General features: G+C 37.0%; 1 protein-coding gene across 2 annotated transcripts in view; it reads right to left on the bottom strand.

Moving 5' to 3' along the window:
* The window catches only part of LOC127853839 (acetyl-CoA carboxylase-like), a 113,062-nt gene extending 98,038 nt beyond the window's left edge, over positions 1 to 15,024 (bottom strand). The window contains exons 1-2 of one of the 2 annotated variants that reach the window (XM_052388629.1): positions 14,784 to 15,024; positions 10,549 to 10,566 (exon numbers count right to left, since the gene is read on the bottom strand). In XM_052388629.1, coding sequence (XP_052244589.1) covers positions 10,549 to 10,566; positions 14,784 to 15,016 — 251 coding nt within the window. In that variant the 5' untranslated portion in view covers positions 15,017 to 15,024. The remainder of the gene's footprint in view (positions 1 to 10,548; positions 10,567 to 14,783) is intronic. The other variant, XM_052388630.1, reaches the window with a different exon arrangement.
* Between the last annotated feature and the right edge of the window lie 7,729 nt (positions 15,025 to 22,753).

Below are 22,753 nucleotides of genomic sequence, written 5' to 3'. Positions count from 1 at the left end.
TTCTAGACGCTAGGCATAAATGGGTTAATGAAAAAGACATTTTGTGATTTTGTAGGTTCATACAAAATAAATCAGATTATTGGCTATTGTATGTATGACAATAAATGTGTAATATATCCAATAATTATAATAATTGCCAACAGACATCATATTAAGCAGATGCATAATGACTATTCTAAATTAAAATATATTTTAACTAACAAAAGATAAAATGACAAGCAGCAAAATAAAACTTAGAAATAGCAAGAAATAAAAGCTCTGTAGAGAAAACTAGAGACCATTGCAAAATAAAGGATGTTGATGAGATCATAAGTGTGTAACATTAAACAGAACATTTAGTAACATATTTAGGAATAACTAAAAATCACAATTTAACACTGACATGTATTTGTTTACATCATAGTGCTTAAAAAAAAAGAAAAAAAAGATTTACTTTCCCATGTGATATTATATGCCACCTTGTTATTGAATGATGCAAATGTAACCTACCATCAATCCAACGCCTATTAGGTCACACACCAACATATTTCATGCCCAATAATCAACATCATCATTCTATAACCATTGATGCGTTCATGCAATAAACCATGCAAAACCCTTTCACAGGCAAAATCACAACTGATAACTAAGATGTGGAAGTTTTATAAATTATCACATACTTGGCTTTAAATAATCATTAAAATTACCAAATTGAATGTGTAATGCAACAATCTGTCTAAAGTTGTTTTTGCAAAAGATTGAAAAGTATCTGGTATTTTCTTTATTTATAAGTTTTACTTAAACTTAACAATAACTTCACATCTAGAAAACCACAACCCACACACTTTGAATACAGCCAGGGTTACAGAAAATTTTGCCAGTGATAGTTTAAGAGGAATGTTTGATAAGTTTGAAATTCCCCTTTCAATAGTGTTGTGTTTTTTTAAAGATAATAAATCTGGCAAAACTTTGACTAAGAGTTGTTTTTTGTTCAATGATCCCAGCATTTTTTCATTAAATAAGTTTGAGCATAATCTAATATACCATATGTAGAAAAGCATTATGTAGAAAAGCATTTGATAAATGTTTCATAACGAAGGAGAATATACACATGTTATCATGCTTATCAAGCCAACATTATCCCCTTAAGTCATAAAATTCCCATTCTGAATGTAATATAACAGGTTATAATGGGTATATTTCAGTAAAATGTATATGCAATGTATTTTATACTTATGAGTTTATTTTATGAACGGATAATAGATATATTTCAGTAATATGTAACGAACAGAAAAATATAAGAATCGTGACTCGCAAAATGCATATAAACAATTAGTAGGTACATTAAGCAATACAAATTGGAGATGTCAAATTAAATGGAGACCCGCGAGTACAGAGGCGTAAAGTCCAGTATGCACACGTTTGACGCCTATTACTTGATGACAGGCGTGGGTCATGAATTAGGTGAGTACGTAAGAAATTGGTATAAAAGCGGAGTAATTTTAACGGACCAGGAGCCATTGGAGCCATTTGACCCATTCGAGCCAATCGAGTAGAGTAGTTCACGCTATCTTGATGTGGCGGCCAATAGGCCGCCGCGCTGTAAAATTGTACTTCATGAACATTAGAAGCGTTGTGTTAGAAAATATTCAACAGAAATAAATCTCGATGAAAACAGAAATGAACTTTGGTTGTTACTGTGTGTTTTCCAAGAACGATACATAATTACGTGACATGGAGTGCCCCAACATAAATCCAAACAAGAATGCCAAACTGTCACAAGATTTGCCCTTTTGAAGGTTTTTAACAATGAGTGGCAAAATGATATATTTTTTTTAAATTAATCAGCACATATTTGAACTTGACCTATATATCATCTAGACACAACTTCTGACCAAATTTGGTGAAGATCGGATGAAAACTACTTCAATTAGAGAGCGGACACCATGCTAAATGCTTGAAATGCACTTAGTGACCTCGTGACCTAGTTTTTGACCTGGCATGACCCATATTTGAACTTGACCTAGATATCATTTAGACACAACTTCTGACCAAATTTGGTGAAGATCAGATGAAAACTACTTCATTAGAGAGCAGACACCATGCTAAATCCTTGAAATGCACTAATTAACCCTGTGACCTAATTTTTGACCCAGCATGACCCATATTCACACTTGACCTAGATATTGTCTAGATACAGCTTCTGAACAAGCTTGGTGAAGATCAGATAAAAAGTACTTTAATTAAGAGAGCGGACACCATGCTAAATGCTTGAAATGCACTAATGACCTCGTGACCTAGTTTTTGACCCAACATGACCCATATTCGAACTTGACCTAGATATTTATAGATACAACTTCTGACCAAGTTTGGTGAAGATCGGATGAAAAGTACTTCAATTAGAGAGCGGACACCATGCCAAATCCTTAAAATGCACTAAGTGACACCGTGACCTAGTTTTTGACCTTGCATGACCCACATTCGAACCTGACCTAGATAAAGTCTAGATACAACTTCTGACCAAGTTTGGTGAAGATCGGATGTAAACTATTTGAATCAGAGAGCGGAAACTGCTGTGGAAGCCGCAGCCCGCTGCCACCTGCCCGCCGCCCCCTGCCATGGTTGATCTTATAGTACGTCAAGTTTTGACAAACGGGCGTATAAAAAGGTTAAAAAACACAGTGCGCAATCAAGAGTTTTTTATCTGCACAGCAGCATACGGTTAATTCTTTAACCCTCTCCCTCATAAGAAGCGAAAATGGCTATTGCAACCAGCATAAAATCAGAACATCCTGCGAGTAACTCGCAGTCTGTTCAGGTTTTATGATGTTTGCCGCTCATCAGTATATAAGGGTTGGAAACGTAGGCTTTAAAACTTTAATCTAGAAAGAAAAATCTTTAATCAAATTTAACTTTCTAAGGGATTACAAACCGTGAAAAACGTATATAAGTGCTGAAGAGTTAAAAGCTTTAACAGGGTGGAGATTTATTTCAAGCAGCATAATTTTAGATGCTAACTCTTCAAACTGAACATGAAAGAACTATAAAAGCAAGCAACTATTACCTTATTAAGGAGCTGTAAATGTAATAAGACAAAAACTAAATATGTTGTTATTTAGCCGTTCAAAGCTTATAAGAGTTTGAAGATTTGCTGCCTTTTATCAACAAACTAATAGTTGTAGAAACAATTAAATTTTTTGTCAATTCTAGTTTTTTGTCCACTATTTTCCGTGGCCATTTGGCTTGGGCAAAAATGTGTAGTTTTGATTAAAATTGAGATATAGGTGTTATTGTCTTTTTTTCAAACAAATACTTCAAAATTGATTAAAATGGTGTTGTTGTTTTTTTAAATTATATTAACTAATGTTCAAATTGTATTTTATTTTCCTGGGGATGGGGAGGGGAGGGGGGCTTTCAAATGGGAATTATAAGAAATCATTTGGAAAAAATACTTTTTGAGATTTTTGAGACCAAAAAACTTAAATCCTATAATTGATTAAAAATTTAATACTGTGAGACCAAACACTTGGCAACATAGAGCAGTTACAGGCTATTAAATGTGACAGCATAATTAACACAAAAATTAATGTTAATTTGTCCTAAATTAATGTTGTTATATATAAGGTGTTATTATAAATTACTATAAATAGCTTAGAAATAATTTATGCAAAGAATGTACACTAATGCAATGTTTCCATTGACAAACAATTAAACGAAAGGCATAACTAAAGCATGTAACATGGGAAGTTCTACATTTTGACCTTTCTACATGCATGCTCTCTATAAATATCTAATAAATATTCATTAAGTAAATATAGATTGATGCACAATACTGTAAATTGCTCAAGTAAACACACTAGCAATACTTATTAACAATAACTCCAAGTTCAAATAATGTGTATGATACTGACATGTCTTTCCACCAATGTCCATTGAAAAGAACCAAAATAATATCATTTATTAAATTGTTATCACTAAAACACACACATTATTTAAAACAAGCTAGCCTTTATGGTTTCTTTACATGTGATCACTGTCATGTTCATAGATCTTTGTTTGTAAGGTAGACAGGCAGGGCAGAATATACAGTCAGTGTTTTTTTGTTCAAATTTAGGTCCGGTAAGGGACCTATTCCAAATGGAAAAAAGTATATATTTTTCCCAAAGGGGACTTAACAATTCCCAATGGAAGGTTTTCAATTTATTTATTTTTTTAATAATTCTAAACATGTCAAATTATTTCCAAATCTTATAGTTCTTTGTTGAAACTTATTTCCCATTCCAAAGGGACCCAGCCCAATTCCCAAAATGGAAAAAAAAAACACTGACAGAAACCTAGCAAAATAAATGAGCCCTGCCCTCAGAGGGGGTAATCACGTGACAAACAAGATGGCGACGTCCATGCCGAGGCAGGTATTTTTCGTTGTTTTATACCCTTTATTACTTGTATTATTATTGTTTATTCCGCCAACTTTCTAGCCATTTTAGAAAGAAAGTTACTGACTTTTATTTCTAAGTAATTTTCGCTCTATATCTCGACTTTACTCAGTGCAAAATTTCTTAGCGGGATGACCTAATTATGGCTCCACTAAGAAAATTTGCACCGAGTAAAGTCGAGATATACAGCGAATTTATATACCAAATAAACGCTAATCATCATTTTACCGTGATGGCTGGAAAGTGAGTATCATTTAAAAAATAAACAGAAGTAATAAAGGGTATAAAACCGCGAAAAATAACTGTCTCAGTATGGACGTCGCCATCTTGACTATCACGTGATTAGCCCCTCTGGCCCTGGGGAACCTGGTCTTAATTCATGTGCGTACATTGTCATCACAGATCAGCAATTTTTTTTCTTCTTTATTAAGTACCGGGGGTGTACGGAAGAAACCCCCTTCGGAAGAAACCCCCTTCCCTAAAAACAGCATAGCCGAATAAACCCCCTTTCACATTTTGCATACGTGGAATAAACCCCCTCGCTAGTTTTGCATATGTGGAATAAACCCCCTTCCATAGCGGAACAAACCCCCTTCCATAGCGGAACAAACCCCCTTCCATAGCGGAACAAACCCCCTTCCATAGCGGAACAAACCCCCTTCCATAATGAAATCATGAGTTTGAGGGATTCAAGCAATAATAAGCACGCTTTTGTCAAATATTTATGAAATTATATAAAATGCGTAAAAAACACTAGCTATTCTTACGACACAGGAACACTAACTCCGATCCTAATAAAAAGACGAATGCTTAGGTTATTGTAGGAAAATATGTATGTAATATCTTTGTCACGATCGTCTCGGGGCGTTAATTTGTCGTTGCTGCATTTTATTATGTCTTTTAATGTACTGGCTATTGTTGAAAGGGGGAGAAGACCATCCGCGAGTTCTTGCAGGCCATTGGATATAGCATTAGGCTGTAATTGTGCATTTTTATGGAAGGGTGTTGTAGCTTCCTCACGCCTTTTTATGCATTAATTTTTGTGTATCATATGTCTGTTTTATCGTTAATAAATGAGTATGATCTCATTAACTATTTGTTTATTGCTGTTAAATATATGCTTGTTTGATCTTTGTAATTAAATAAAAAATATTATATTATATTTTTGTTTATTTCATCCTTCAATAATTAATACTTATTATTCCCAAATCATAAATTAATCGTTTTATTACCATCTTGATTAATTCTAACTACCAAGTATCTTTCAAACACAGTGTTTATCGCGATAACGATGTTTGAGATTAACAGCTTGACTATAAAATGTGTATCATTAACAACTTGTGAACAAAAGGCCGGTACACTTCTTTTATCCGATTTTCGCACATTCATTTAAAATGATAAAATGCGCTTTTTTCACTGTTGAATTGAGCTAAAGCTGAAAAGAATTAACAGGTCAATAGACTGTCCCACTCCTCTAAGCCGAAATGATCCGTATAACAAAATTGTGTCTGTGTGTCGTATGAATGAATCATCACTAAAACTAAATTAAGATTCACATTGTACATCGAGTCATTTCTGTCGTCAGTTGTCAAAACGAAAATACGGTTTATATTCCAATGCACTATTTTCTTTTTCCAGGATATTGTTTAGATATGTTGATGCTGCATTAACAAATATAAGTATATATGAAGTGAAAACACCAAAAATAAACAACGGTTGCGATATACACTTTTAAACATAGCATATACTGTTAGATGCGCATAACACTTTAATAATGGATTTTGGATAACACTTAGGAAGGGAGTTTATTCCGCCTGTCTGAAAACTTGAAGGGAGTTTGTTCCGCTATGGAAGGGGGTTTATTCTGCGTATGCAAAATGTGAAAGGGGGTTTATTCCGCTATGCCATTTTTAGCGAAGGGAGTTTCTTCCGAAGAGGGTTTATTCCGGTAATCAGTACCAGGAAATGGCACTTTCCCAATTAGAAAAAAACTACAAATTTGCCAATTGCTGTCTAAAAATTCTCATTTGAAGGTTTCATTTTTTTTTATGAATAAAATGCAACATTTAGTTAGTTTTCCTATGCAGCTCTATGTCTTGAACCTAAGTGAATATAATATGAACAACTTGGCAACACTTAGTTATCAATTTTTAAGTATTTGGGAGCAAACAATCAAATACACTTATTTCCCAATGTGAAGCACCCAATGTGGTGCTTATTTTTTCAAATAACTTTTTAAAACAATTTTTCTGAAGAATTTCAACTTTTGCATAAAAGACAATTTTTGATGTGGCTTATTGCAATCGGAAAAACATCGTAATTACTTTATTTAATAAGCCTGTGTTTCTTGGCAATAAATTTGATACACGGGTCGTATACATAAACAAGGTTATGCTTCACGCAACATGAAATTTTGGCATCGATTTAAGACTTATTTAATAATGTATTCTAAAATCTTAAGATATCCACACAAACTGTAAGAAAAACTGTCTATGCACTTGAGATTTTTGCAAACATCTTTCAATAACTTGAGATTATTTGCAAAAATAACGTTCTTAACAGTGTATTTTCATTCTGTCCAGCCCCTGTGTAAATCCCTGTGAACCGTGTTGATCCTGCACCCTGTGCAGCCCCTGTGTAAACCCCTGTGAACCCCATTGATCCTCTGTCCAGCCCCTGTGTAAACCCCTGTGAACCTGTTGATCCTCTGTCCAGCCCATGTGTAAACCCCTGTGAACCCGTTGATCCTCTGTCCAGCCCCTGTGTAAACCCCTGTGAACCCCGTTGATCCTGCACCCTGTCCAGCCCATGTGTAAACCCCTGTGAACCCGTTGATCCTCTGTCCAGCCCCTGTGTAAACCCACGTGAACCCCATTGATCCTGCACCCTGTCCAACCCATGTGTAAACCCCAATGACCCATTGATCCTGCACCCTGTCCAGCCCCTGTGTAAACCCCTGTGAACCCCATTGATCCTGCACCCTGTCCAGCCCATGTGTAAACCCCTGTGAACCCAGTTGATCCTGCACCCTGTCCAGCCCATGTGTAAACCCCTGTGAACCCGTTGATCCTCTGTCCAGCCCATGTGTAAACCCCTTTGAACCCCATTGATTCTGCACCCTGTCCAGCCCATGTGTAAATCCCTGTGAACCCAGTTGATCCTCTGTCCAGCCCATGTGTAAACCCCTGTGAACCCCGTTGATCCTGCATCCTGTCCAGCCATGTGTAAACCCCTGTGAACCCGTTGATCCTCTGTCCAGCCCATGTGTAAACCCCTGTGAACCCCATTGATTCTGCACCCTGTCCAGCCCATGTGTAAATCCCTGTGAACCCAGTTGATCCTCTGTCCAGCCCATGTGTAAACCCCTGTGAACCCCATTGATCCTGCACCCTGTCCAGCCATGTGTAAACCCCTGTGAACCCGTTGATCCTCTGTCCAGCCCATGTGTAAACCCCTGTGAACCCCATTGATCCTGCACCCTGTCCAGCCAATGTGTACACCCCTGTGAACCCGTTGATCCTCTGTCCAGCCCATGTGTAAACCCCTGTGAACCCCGTTGATCCTGCACCCCTGTCCAGCCCATGTGTAAACCCCTGTGAACCCTGTTGATCCTGCACCCTGTCCAGCCCATGTGTAAACCCCGGTGAACCCAGTTGATCCTCTGTTCAGCCCATGTGTAAACCCCTGTGAACCCCGTTGATCCTGCACCCTGTCCAGCCCATGTGTAAACCCCTGTGAACCCCGTTGATCCTGCACCCTGTCCAGCCCGTGTGTAAACCCCTGTGAACCCCGTTGATCCTCTGTCCAGCCCATTTGTAAACCCCTGTGAACCCAGTTGATCCTCTGTCCAGCCCATGTGTAAACCCCTGTGAACCCAGTTGATCCTCTGTCAAGCCCATGTGTAAACCCCTGTGAACCCACGTTGATCCTGCACCCTGTCCAGCCCACGTGTAAACCCCTGTGAACCCAGTTGATCCTCTGTCCAGCCCATGTGTAAACCCCTGTGAACCCAGTTGATCCTCTGTCTAGCCCATGTGTAAACCCCTGTGAACCCAGTTGATCCTCTGTCCAGCCCATGTGTAAACCCCTGTGAACCCCGTTGATCCTGCACCCTGTCCAGCCATGTGTAAACCCCTGTGAACCCGTTGATCCTCTGTCCAGCCCATGTGTAAACCCCTGTGAACCCCATTGATTCTGCACCCTGTCCAGCCCATGTGTAAATCCCTGTGAACCCAGTTGATCCTCTGTCCAGCCCATGTGTAAACCCCTGTGAACCCCATTGATCCTGCACCCTGTCCAGCCAATGTGTAAACCCCTGTGAACCCGTTGATCCTCTGTCCAGCCCATGTGTAAACCCCTGTGAACCCCGTTGATCCTGCACCCCTGTCCAGCCCATGTGAAAACCCCTGTGAACCCGTTGATCCTCTGTCCAGCCCATGTGAAAACCCCTGTGAACCCGTTGATCCTCTGTCCAGCCTATGTGTAAACCCCTGTGAACCCAGTTGATCCTGCACCCTTTTTTTTGCCAGAGCCAGACTCATATGTTGACAATGAGGAAATTTTTTTTTCAGTTTTGAAAACAGAACAGCCATTATTGCCCTAACAGGCTCAAGGGTTCAAGGTAAACTAATTATAGAAGATTTTACCAGGTGATCTGGTTTTAGGCCCCCACTTTACCAAGATTCCAGCATAGCTTTCATATTGTCAAGATTAAAGGGATCTTTTCACGGTTTGGTAAATTGACAAAATTAAAAAAATTGTTTCAGATTCGCAAATTTTTGTTTTAGTTATGATATTTGTGAGGAAACAGTATTACTGAACATTTACCATACTCTAATATAGCCATTATATGTATCTTTTGACGATTTGAAAAACTAAAAATAATAAAGCGTTGCAACGCGAAACGATTGAATAATTTGGAGAGTTCTGTTGTTGTCGTTTAAATTTACGAAACTACGAAGATTGCTTATATGATGTAAAAAATACTTTAACTGTATATCAGGCGGAATAGCCGAGAGGGCTAGTGCGTTTTTACTTCAGACTTACTCCAGGACTCCGGGGGTCACTGGTTCGAGCCCTGGTACCGGCTACTATTTTTTTCCTTTTTTAAATTTCATTCTTGATTTTTTACTGGAGATTTTAAGATCCAATGTTTACTGTTTACATTTATCAATATAAAGAATTTAAGACAAACTTCAAAATATGCCAAAATCTGTGAAAAGGCCCCTTTAAGATATCTGACCAAGTTTCATCAAAATTAAGTTTCTAATATGGCTTCTATAGTGGAAATATGGGCTTTCTAAGGTTTTACCAGATGATTTAAGTTTGGACAAACGTGACCGAGATTTGAACTTGGCCTAGATATTGTTGATGTTAACATTCTGACCAAGCTCCATAAAGGTTTAATCATGACCAAAGGGTGATTCAAATATATGCCACTTTTCAGAATAAATCATATTTCTGAGAGCTTACCTAATGCTGTAAATTGTAAATCACACAATCATTTCCTTATAATAGAACACCCAAACCATTTACCCACAAACAAGCCCCCCCCCCCCCCACCACCACCCCCACTTGAGCTTGATTGGTCATTGTCGGCTCGGGTACTTCTTACATGTACCTCGGGTACTTTTAAGTATACTTAAATGTACCCCGGGTACGGTAAATATACTTAAACATACCTGGGAATTTTAACGCTAAAAAAATCGGTCGTTGTCGGCTATTTTTTTTAATTAATTATGTTCACATTTATATCATTTTTCTGTTAAATGGCATCTATATTATTGAAACTCATACTCAAAAAGTATGTTGATGCAGTTTAAAAAAAAAAAAAAGTTTGTTTAAGATAAACAATATCGCTTTACGGTAATCGGTAGCGCATTTTACAACATCGGATTTTGGGCAGGAATACATCTCGGGTACAGTCTTATATCGACCGGGTACGTATAAGTATATTTACCCGGGGTACATGTAAGTATACTTTAGAGTATCCGGGGTACATGTAAGTAGTACCAGAACCGACAATGACCAATCGAGCCCCACTTGACCCATCAACAAGCTCCCCCATCCGCTCCCACTTGCTACAATGACGCGAGATACATTCCTGTAAGCCATTCCGTCTAGCACACCTTACCTGTGACCTGGCGGCGACCTTTAAACAAGAAAAGCAATATGGAAACATTGCAAGACTTACAGCTCAAAGATTAAGATAAACAAGGCTATTGTCAAGCAATATGGTCCCCTACCGGCTCCACCACCATTGTCAGAAATACCACCATTTTCAGATTTTTTTATTTTTTGGTTACCATAGCAACCACAATTTTTGACGTAGGAACAAAATGAAATGACGTGCATAATGTCCATATTGCCATCTATCCATGTTGCAAGTTTCATGAAAAAGTATTAAGAACTTTTAATGTTATCGCAGGATCCAGAAAACCACCATTTTCAGCAGTATTTCTAGTCTATTTGTTGCCATAGCAACCAGAATTTTTGACGTAGGAACAAAATGAAATGACGTGCATAATGTCCATATTGCCATCTATCCATGTTCCAAGTTTCATGAAAAAATATTAAGAACTTTTAATGTTATCGCAGGATCCAGAAAAGTGTGACAGACTCACAGACTCACAGACGCACGGAGCGCAAACCATAGGTCCCCTCCGGTGAAACCGGTAGGGGACAATTATAACATGAATAGAAAGTCAGAAGCCAGAAAAGGCTATAAGCTGTCTTTATAATTTCCTACCATAATTATTCTGTTTTCTGACACACTCTTAATTTTAAGCCACCAGTAATAAGAAAATATTTGTGTGCATCTTAAACTTTTATAAAAAAACTTCATAGTAATTAAAGTATTTGATTGCGACTTCTTGCTTTCTCAAGAGCAATTTTGCAATACAGGCATTCATCATCTCACTCCCTTGTCCCTTTACCACTAAGATACGTATTTAACCCTTAACCATTTATTTAACCCTTTACTACTAAGATACGTATTTAACCCCCCTTTACCACTTACATATGTATTTAACCCTTTACCACTTAAAATACGTATTTTCACACATTTGTTGTCCCTTAGAAAGTTAAATTCAAGTTTAAAAGGCTTCATTCCCACCCATTAGATACTGATGAGCAGCAAACAGCATAAAACCTGAACAGGCTGCGAGTTACTCTGGTATCTCTCACTGGTTACTCTTGCTATTCTGGTTGTATGCTGTTTGCACATTTTAACTTTGCGTCTGAGTGGGAAAGGGTTAAAATATTCATGTTTACAAACATGAAATATCAGAAATGTTGTTGGAAATATTGTGTATAGTGTGAACATGTTATGACAGTGATAAAATATCACCTCAATGAATACAAGTAAAAGGAAAGATTGTATAGATATTTCTGAAGCAACACTTTTAAAGGGACTTGTTCATGAATTAGGGCAGTTATATAAGTGTCATTAAATGCCATAAATTGTTTAACCATGGAATTGACTGTAAAGTTTAACTTACATAAAAGAAGATTATTTTACACAAAAAAAGTTTTCCCCAGCAAGGCTTGAACAAGAGTCCTGGGGAATATGATGCTATCACTGAAACCAATCGGCCATACAAACAATACAGAACAGCCAACGAGGAACAAACATATTTTGCGATCCGCGGCGGCAAGGTGCAACGAGTCGATGCCGAGTCGGCCGTTGAAGCCGCGTCAGTATGCAGCTGTAAGTCGCATTTTGCTTCGCATATGTCAGCAGAGACATGCCAAGGCAAGCCGCGATCCGCGACATGACGCCGAGTCGATGCGCATCTTCAAATCAAAATCTTTTTAAAAAAGTTAGTTAGCAAAAAAAAATATTAAAAGAAAAATTATAATAAAATTTAAAATCATAATTAATTTAATGTGCGCGGATTCAAAATAGATAAAATCATTAATAAAAAAGCATGCTGTTGTTTTGTTTTTAGTGCTTGCATTCCCGTTTTTAAAGAAACTGCTGTTATCCGGCTAGAAATAATTATTATTTTAAAAGAATGCAAATTTTTTTTTAAATCGAATTTATAAAAACAAAACACAATTATCACGGGCATGTATTAATAAAATTGCAATAATCATTTACCATTTTCATTTTTAGAATCAGCTTAAGTACTTTAACCCTTTGCATGCTGGGTAATTTGTCGTCTGCTAAAATGTCGTCTGCTGAATTTGTAAAATAAGCATTTTCTTCGATTTTTTTCAAAGAATACTATCATAATAGCAAACAGTATGGATCCTGATGAGACGCCACGCTCTGTGGCGTCTCATCTGGATCCAAACTGTTTGCAAAGGCCTTTAAAATTCGGCTCCAGCACTTTAAGGGTTAAGTTACTTTGTGTGCGTTTATTGCGCCATATGATTATTGTCTTTATATTAAACGAACAACAAACATATTTGTTTTGGGTTTTATTTTTACGACAACATGTATTAGCATATAAGCATATTTAATGTGTCTGGCCAAGTAAGCTTGTTTCCCGCCCGTAGTTTATGTATTTCACACATAAACAAGGTCACGTAATTATGTACAATTATTTTCTCTTTCATATCAAGACATCAAGGAGACCAGGCAGCTGTTTTCGCACCTACAAGTGGTCAAGGCTCCAGCAGATGGTGGCTTTATAATTGCTTGTTGTTTTTGCTATTATATTTTAGCGGAGACAATTAGCAGTTTGAAGCCACATTAATAATCAACACTTAATTGTTGTTTTGATAATTATCAGCTTATTATAACTATTGTTTGACTATGCGTATATAAAGTCGTTTCATTTTGTTTATATTATACAGTTAATATCGCTAATCATTACCCGATAATCCCGTATATTCCAGTTTTAAAGCAAATTCTGGTAAATATTTACGATAAAAGTGCTCAAGACACACAAACATTTGCGCAATTATTCTTAAGTATCAAATACATTTTGGCATTTGTTACTATTTAAGGATGTGATGAAATAACGTCCAAATGGGGCGTTCTTTTCCACTGAACACGCGTAAATCGCCTGACGTGATGTTCATGTTTTTATACAACACAAAATACACCCACTCTTTCCATGCTACGTTCTACATGTCTGCATAATCTTCGCGCCTTTTATGGAGACAAAGGGTATTTTAGCACTGTTTATTTGACGCTAGAATTTGTTAATGTCGCATATATTAGCATTAAAATTCAGAAGCGTGTATTGGATAACAAATTTAATAAAGCTCATTTGAGAATCGAATGAAACATAAACATTTGGCGTAATTAATTCAGCGATAATTTGTTTAAGCGCATTACGTGCCATATCGCTTTTTAAAACGTGAAAATAATAACTATGAAAGTAGCATAAATCTAGGTTTCTACACTACACAAATGTACATGTAGGTGTATATCTTTTCACATGGTCTGCTGCGAATGTACGCGGGGGAATTACTCCACGAAAGTACGCGAGGTCAAAACAGACTCGGCGTCCTTGCGCAGATCGATGTGGCGTGCTTCGGCGATACGCCGCGTGAAAACATGACGCGGCCGCCACGTACTAACGATTTTTGCCGTGGTGTGACAGAGGATTATGTTTGTTCTGCGTTTGCTGTACTGTAAGTCTCATCATCCATTCAAACTTGAAATAAATTATCCAAATGTTGCACACACAATTTAACAGTAACAACAAAATCATTCCAAATTATTCAATCATTTTGTGTTTCTAACGCTTTACAATTTTATCAATTTTCAATTATTATCATTCATTAACAAATGTGGACTTTCAGTTTGAATTCCCGTAATATGAGGTATTTTGCTTCCTGTCATTAACAAGGTCCTTTTACAGAGACCTAACACAGATTTTGGCATGTATTGAAGTTTGTCATTATATACTTTATATTGATAAATGTAAACATTTAAATGTTACATTTTTCCATTGGGAAACAGCCTGTAATTTTGGGCACAAACAAAATACTGCTAAGTGCAACAATACATGAAACTAAGAATTACTCAAAAAATAATACACAGTTTTGCAAGACTTTTGAAATTTCCATCTTTGTAAACATGAACAGACAACCAAATAAAACTTAAGAAATGTTGGCATGCACCATCTAAATTCCAAGATACATAAAAAAAAGTACATATACACTTAACAAAATAAAAAGAAAGAAATGAAGAAAAGAAAACTAATAACTTTAAAGAAAATGTTGTATTTACTATAGACTTATCTTTTGTACAAAAAATGTAAAAAAAAAATAAAAAATCTTTATATTGATGCCTCAAAAAATACCAGGCGAGATTTGTTAAGGTTTACAGAAAAAATAAATGATTATATAAGCAAGGTTAACATAATGGAGCCTATTCAGTAGCGACACAAGCATGTCACAGTGACCTACCTAAGCATGGAGCGTGGGCTCATGGCCAACTCTGGTCCCTGTCCTTGACCCTTGGGCGAGCCCACATTGATGTTGACCGGCTCTGAGCGTGATGGGCGGACGGGAATGGCTATGTTTGGGGTGGAGGAGCTCCCTGGTGGGGACAGGGGGTCAGGCCCATCCTCTCTGCCCTGGGGAGAGGCTGCACCCTCAACACCCAACACAAACTCCACCTCCTTCTTAGAGTCCGACATGTCCAGCTGGAATCTGCAATAAAGAATGCACTATTGTAGAAAAACTGAAGTATTAATTGGGCAACATTTTTACTAGAATGAAAATACAGTAAAAACTGAGAACAGCAGTCAGTCCAGGGAAATGACCAAAGTGGCCGCTGTCCACAGGTGATTGTTGTTTTCGGATCACAATTTTTTTATGGTAGGTAGTATTGCTATGTCGCTAGTCCCCACCGTGGCAGTCGTTTGAATGCAGTGTAAAAAGGCTCAATTCTGATAACTCAGCATAATAAAATAATTTACTTACATTGAATACAGAATAATATCTTCAACTAAATCAATGACTTTATCAACTACAGTACACTTGTTTACTCATGCATATCGTTCATTCAATAAATTAAGCTTGTCACATGCCATTGACGTCACGTCCAAACAAGTATAAAAAGCAGATTCGCTGTCATAAACCGAAAGCACGGTGTAACTGTACCGTTTTCATCCAAAGAAAATGACGCCAAAATGTTGTTAAAAACAAATTCTGATGCAAACATCGCACAAACAGCATTTTTATTCAACAACATCATACAAAATACAAACATGAACAAATCCTCTTTCATAAATGCCTAAAGTTTGTTATAAATGTTGCAACTCAGTGTATGTTTTGCCTTTATAGACGATCACTTATCCTTTTTGCCTTCTTAAAAAAACACTTGGTGGCTAAATGTTGTTTTTAACACTTAATAATAAGCGACAAAAATAAATTGACTTTTTCATGCGCTTATGCATTATGCCTGCAGCCTTTAATTGCTACTACTGTGAAACCATTATTATTCGTCCGACATTAATTTTCGCCTTTTTCGCCCTTCGACCAATGGACGAATTCAAGATCCTAACGAACAATCATGTCCCATATTGGAAACAAATAAGACTGAATTACCGTAGGCATGAGGCATTTAAATCCAGCGTAATCCACGCATATACACAGGGCTCGAAATTAACACTCGCACACTCGCAAAATGCGAGAAAAAAAGATTGCAAGGTAAGTTATAAGCGACTAGTATTTTTTGCAAATAAAGAAATAGTGAAAAAAAAACGAGTTATATTGCTTAATGCGTTCGACGGCGTGAACGCTAAACCGAAGGTCAATTTTTTGAACGTCCGAATACCCATATGCGGAAGCGCGCACCTTGTTTGTTGACTGGTATACTTATAATACAGATACATAGATGGTATTGATACAAAGAACATGAAACAGTCGACTATTCACACACAAGTTAAATCCGGTTTTGACACAAAGGGGTGTTCATTATACAGTTGACTGACAACTGACAATTTTTCCTGTAAAACGCGAATGCAATAAGGCTGTATCGCATGCGTCGACTTCGTTTATGTTTAATAGTGTTGATTAGCGCTAATTGTTAACAACTTTATTACCCATTGTGTGTATTGTGTTTTTCAGGGGTGTTGCAGATTATACAGCCTACACGCGGCGAATCCGGATTAAAGAAATACTATTTAACGCATTTAAAATGTGTGATCAACACCTGACTGAAATATATTCTGCACTTTGTTACAAATTAATAAAGAATATTTTGATTTGTGTTTGGTTGTTTGGTTTTAACTGCATCTACTATTTTTGTACATATACATAAAAACCGTACCTTTGTTTTGTTTTTATAACAAAAACATTTTTTTATAGATTTAATACTGTTGTTTATCAATAAATGCAGCGTTCCATTCAGAAAAAAAACACTAAACAAACTAGATCCTCTTTCGTATAATAGAACAAGTTTCGCACCTTCTCTAATCGGTGCCGATAAAGGTAAGATTGTTATCAGTTTGACCGTGATAGTAATGGAAAAAGACTAATTCAGTCCCACTTATCCGCTAATCATAACAAAGAACGTGTCAATGACATAAAATAATAAGGGACAGCTACTATCACCTAAAATAACAGACTTGTTAATTGGCATATGCCAAAAAAGGCCCACCTCTTGCAAGTGACTACCAAGTGTCACCTCTCTTTCCCCAGCACGATTTTTTTCGCAACCGCGTATTACATGTATTACAAACAAATCGGACGTTTTTGTTTTTTTCAAAACCAGAAATGGGCAAATTTATGAGCGGACGAAATAGTCATTTTTATGAAAAGGGCGAAATTTTGTGCCGACGAAAATAAATGGTTTCACAGTAATACACATTGTAATTGTTAATTTCACATGTTTCATGCAATCAAAATGCAAATTCAATAATAATGTTGAGACAAACTCTGACATTTTATTTTGAAGATACACCATAATTATCCCCTGAAAGCAAACCTCAACACCCTATTATTTGTGTACTCGTAGCTCGGGCAGCTTTTATCATATCAAAGGCAATTGCCGCTATCACATGCTTTTCCCCGCAAAATGGACAGACAAATAATGTGCTGTGTTTTTACTTTTCGCGACTCGAAACGACTGATGCTTGACCGTTGTTTTAAGTTCAAACATAACTTTCGGAGTTAACTATACTGGCTGCTGGCTGTTATGGACGATTGACCGTTATTCTCAAGTGTAATATAGTGATTTTTGTCGGGGAATCTAAACTGACCGTTCTCTGCAGCTGACCGTTATTCTCAAGTGACTGTTAGGTTAGTTTTGATTTTACACAATATTTTTTTTGTAGTACTTTTTTAGATTTTGACACATTAAAAGCCATCAAAAGCCTTAGGCAATAAATAAGATAGGTGAATTTTAAATGGTGACCCACACCTGTGTCAGGCTTATCTAAGGGTGTAGTAAATGGACCCATAAATGTGGAAAAAATTACAATATGAAAAAAAAATCCCAATTAGAATTTATTTATTTTTAAATCCAAATAAGGATCTTATGATTATTATACAGGTTTTTTTTTACCTTATATAACAGATGCCGAATATCGGCGTCTTCCCCCAGCAATCTTGACTGGTTTTTTCCCCTTTCGAGACCAAAACATTCCCCCAGCAGAAGCTTTTTCCCCTCCATAACAGTTCAAAACATTAGAATGTTACAAAAAATAAACTTTAAATCGTAGAAAACATCGTTAGATACCCGTCCCATTATTGTTTCTATCTCGTACACGCCGTACTGTACCTTATAAATGTTAGGACAATTATTACCTCCCTTGGCCGAATTACGATAAGTTTTATACATTGCTTTATGTTGTCACCAAAATGTTGCACAACTGGAAAGGTACCAAATAACTCTGTCATTACATGTAAGGCTGTAGTCGAGCGAGGTTTTCCGCTAATGAACAACATTGCCACAGAGCTCCGTTCCTTGGGTCAACCAAAATTGGATGCTCTGATGCGTATCGGCAGTTTCCAAGAACTGTCAGGGCCAGGCCAATTATTGAAAGAGGAAGACACATGGAAGCATTGGTGGACATGTTTAAGGGGAAGAAAAACAGGGAAATGCCACTGTAAAATTTCTTATGAAATGTAAATTAATCAGAAACATTGATCTATGAAGAAAATAACAGTCTCTTTTAAAACCATTTAACAGTAAAAGTAAGACTCTTAACTTTTCCCCCCATTAACGAAAAAAACGCGCACAATTTTTCCCCCAAAGTGGAAAATCACGCGTGAAATTTTGCTCACATAAGGGCTAAAGGCCCCATCCCCCACAACCAAAAAAAACAAACGGATTTAATTGATATTCTGTGCAATTTTAACCATTGGGCCAAAAATGTAATTTCTAGAATGTCCTAAAGGGTAACTTTAGCCATAAAAAGAAACTGAACCGCCCATTTGAGGCTATATGTGTTTCACATAACCAGAAACATTTTCAAACCTATAAGATATTATAAGTGCATAAGTCCTGAACAATGTTCTAGATGATTTGTTTAAAATTTGACTTCTAGAGGGTTCACAAGCTTTTGTCTTTCAGATGACCTAGTCACCAAGATTTATACCCTACATGATCCAGTTTTTAACTCTGCCAAGTTGTCCTTTGGGCAAATTTTCTGGCTGTGATTCATGAATATTGAATACATTTACATTTGGCCTCTTAATTAAGTGTTAAGAAGGTAAATGTTGACTACCGATGATGAATGACGGACAGAAGGTGATCTCATAAGCTCACCATGACCACATTGTGCTTAGGTGAGCTAAAAACTGGACCTGTGGATCCTTTTAAAATTGATAAAAAAAATGGACTATGTATGATACAATCAATTAAGTGTGAAATGTTTATCTTCCTTGAGTAAACAAGACAGTTTACTATCTGTCACAATCCAACAAGACATAATCAATATTATAATACGAGATTTAATATTTCACTTGTAGGACAACTTTGTTTACAGAATTATTCAACATGACATGTAATGAATACGTGTATTTGCAACAACACATGTGAATTAAGCCCACGGTTTTTGCAAATATGTTTTTAATTAGGAGATCACTAAACAATTGTGAATGTCCAGCTATACATTTGTCCCAGAGTCCAGCGCAATAAGTTGAATCTTAGAAAATATCATATTGAAATCACTTTTATAATCAATTTCAAAGAATTTTAATTTGTATGCATAAAATCAACAACACTCATTTCCCAATTTTGGTCAAAACGCCATGAATTTTCCAAATCCAAAGCGACCCGGCTCCATTCCCAAAACGGTTAAAAACAAGAGCTGTCTCCATCGGAAGACATATGCCCCCAAAAAAAGCTTTTTCAAAACCTAAACACAGATTTCAAAACCTTAGTAAACCCGGACCCAGGGACTACCCTACGGGCGACTACAGGCGATAATTTCGCTCTAACGCCCGTTATATCGCCCTACGAGCCCAGAAAAGCGAAGATCAAGTTGCCCGATTTTTTTTAGTAAACAAGACCGGAAAAGCGAAAATCAAGCCGCCCGAATATTATTGCCAATGCGTGCTACCGCCCGCAGGCGATTAGCAAGTTTATTGCTTGTTGTTTATCTAACGGTTACACAATTTACCCCCCGCACGGATCGTTAATTGACCGTGACAAAGCAGTCTCTTCATATTGGTTGCTATAACAACACACTCGTGCCTCTTCCCGCGTGCCGTAAGTTGTCTAATGATAACGTGATAATTGATTGACCATCCGATAATTGCAGTTTTTTTCGCAGACGGCACGGTTAAAGAAAGTCGGCAAATATAATTAAAGGAAAACAAAATTGATCAAAGGTCTATTAATTACGTAGATCCACTATTAAGTCCAGCGAGTTTTGTCAGTTTGTTAATCCACCAATAATTACGAATATTAAACACCCGTCTTATATAAACTGGAATCACTGTTCATTTTTTATACTAACAAGTCATAATACTACACATAAGTCATAAACATTTAGAAAACACATTTCCTCGATTAGATAAAAATTATCCGAGTAGAATTAAATTGCTGCGTCATGACCATCAACATTGCAAATGGCGGACTTATTGTTACATTCAACCTGCGTTCAATTCAAAGCTGGCAATTCAAATTACAAGTAATGTTGATTAAATAATGGAGAAAGCATTAACTGGATTTAACAAACATTTGATAAGGTTTGTTAAACCAGATAACAACAAGGACAATTTGGATTATTAAAGTTAACAGGTAAGGCATTCTTAAGTGTACATGTATAGTATTCGGATAAACAGTAATAGATATACTAGATGTTCTATGCATTAAGATTGTGTTTTGTTACAAAACCAGTCATAGGGATGATGGTAATATAATGACGATAAATGTGATGAAAAGATGCTACTGGTGCATATCTTTTACGAGTTAAATGACTTAAATGTGTCATGATGAAGTATATTTCAATGAGAATTTATTGTTGTTCTTTACAAATAAACAGAGTATAATGATAGAGATAATAAAAGTTGTGAAATGAACATGTTTTGTTTTTGATATTGTTCGCACAAACGTCTCCCTGATTGTCCAAACTTCTCCCTGTTTCAGAAAAAAGGAGAAGTCACTTCTCCCTATTTTTAAGGCCTAAGGTAGTCCCTGGGACCCTAAGTTCAAGTTCAAGGTCAAAGGGGTCAAAATTTGTGTGCGTATAGGAAGGCCTTGTCCATATACACATGCATACCAAATATGAAGGTTACATCTGAAGCGACATAGAAGTTATAAGCATTTTTCAAAACCTAAACGCACAAGTGCGACGGACAGACAGACGGACGGACAGTGCGACTGCTATATGCCACCCTACCGGGGGCATAAAAAAGTTAAGTTTTGATATAGGACAATAACAATCCAACATGCACAACTTCGTAACATAAGGAAAAAAACTCAATTGTTCTATGATTCAAGGGCCGTAACTCAGGAGTGTCCAAGTCAATTTGGCTGATTATCGAACTTGACCTAGATCATATGACCTTACACATTTTCATGAAGTGTGGCGGAGATCCTATGAAATGTGCTCGAGTTATTGGGCGGAAACAAGAAACAAGGGGGTCTGAAAGGCCCAAAATTGCTCACCTGAGATAACAAGATATTATTGGGACAAATCTTCTGACCAAGTTTCATGAATGTCAGAAAATAAATGTGGCCTCTAGAGTGTTAACAAGGTTTTACTATAGCTATATAAGGAAAAATGCCCCTCCCCCTGGCAGCCATGTTTTTCAACCAACCGGCATCATTTTTTAACTCGTCCAAGATATTATTGGGATGAATTTTCTGACCAAGTTTCATGAAGATCGGCCAGTAAATGTTGCCTCTAAGAGTGTTAACAAGATTTTACTAAAGCCATATAAGGAAAAATGCCCCGCCCCTTGGAAGCCATTTTTTTCAAGCAAACATAATTATTTTCCAACTCATTAAAGATACCATTGTCTGAGACCAATCTTCTGACCAAATTTCATGAAGATTGGACTATAAATGTGGCCTCCAGAGTGTTAACAAGGTTTTACTATTGCCATAACCATATAAGGAAAAATGCCTCGCCCATGGTGGCCATGTTTTTAAAGCAACCAAAACCATTTTCGAATTCATTCAAGATATCATTGGGACAAATCTTCTGACCAAGTTTCATGATGATCGGAGAATAAATGTGACCTCTAGAGCGTTAACAAGGTTTTACTGTAGCCATATATGGAAAATAGCCCCGCCCCCGTGGTGGCATTGTTTTTCAACCAACCGGCATCATTTTTGAACTCATCCAAGATATTATTGGGATAAATCTTCTGACCAAGTTTCATGATGATCGGACTAAAAATGTGGCCTCTATGAGTGTTTACAATATTTTACTATAGCCTTATTATAGCCAAATAAGGAAAAATGCCCCGCCCCTTGGCAGCCATGTTTTTCAAGCAAAGGTAACCATTTTCGAACTCATCCAAGATATCATTTAGACAAATCTTCTGACCATATTTCATCAAGATTGGACAATAAATGTGGCCTCTAGAGTGTTAACAAGGTTTTACTAAAGCCATATAAGGAAAAATGCCCGCCCTCTGGCGGCCATGTTTTTAAACCAACCAGCATCATTTTCAAACTCTTCCAAGATATTATTGGGATGAATCTTCTGACCAAGTTTCATAAAGATTGGACAATAAATGTGGCCTCTAGAGTGTTAACAAGATTTTACTATAGCCATATAAGGAAAAATGCCCCGCCCCTTGGCAGCCATGTTTTTCAAGCAAAGGTTACCATTTTTTAACTCATCCAAGATATCAGTGGGACAAATCTTCTGAGCAAGTTTCATGAAGATCGGAAAATAAATGTGGCCTCTAGAGTGTTAACAAGGTTTTACTATAGCCAGGGCTCGGCCGTGAGGGCAACGTGGGCG

Source organism: Dreissena polymorpha, chromosome 12, assembly GCF_020536995.1.
Source record: "Dreissena polymorpha isolate Duluth1 chromosome 12, UMN_Dpol_1.0, whole genome shotgun sequence".
Taxonomy (NCBI): Eukaryota; Metazoa; Mollusca; class Bivalvia; order Myida; family Dreissenidae; genus Dreissena; species Dreissena polymorpha.
Note: the sequence above shows the minus strand (reverse complement) of the source record. Positions and strands in the feature narration are given on the sequence as shown.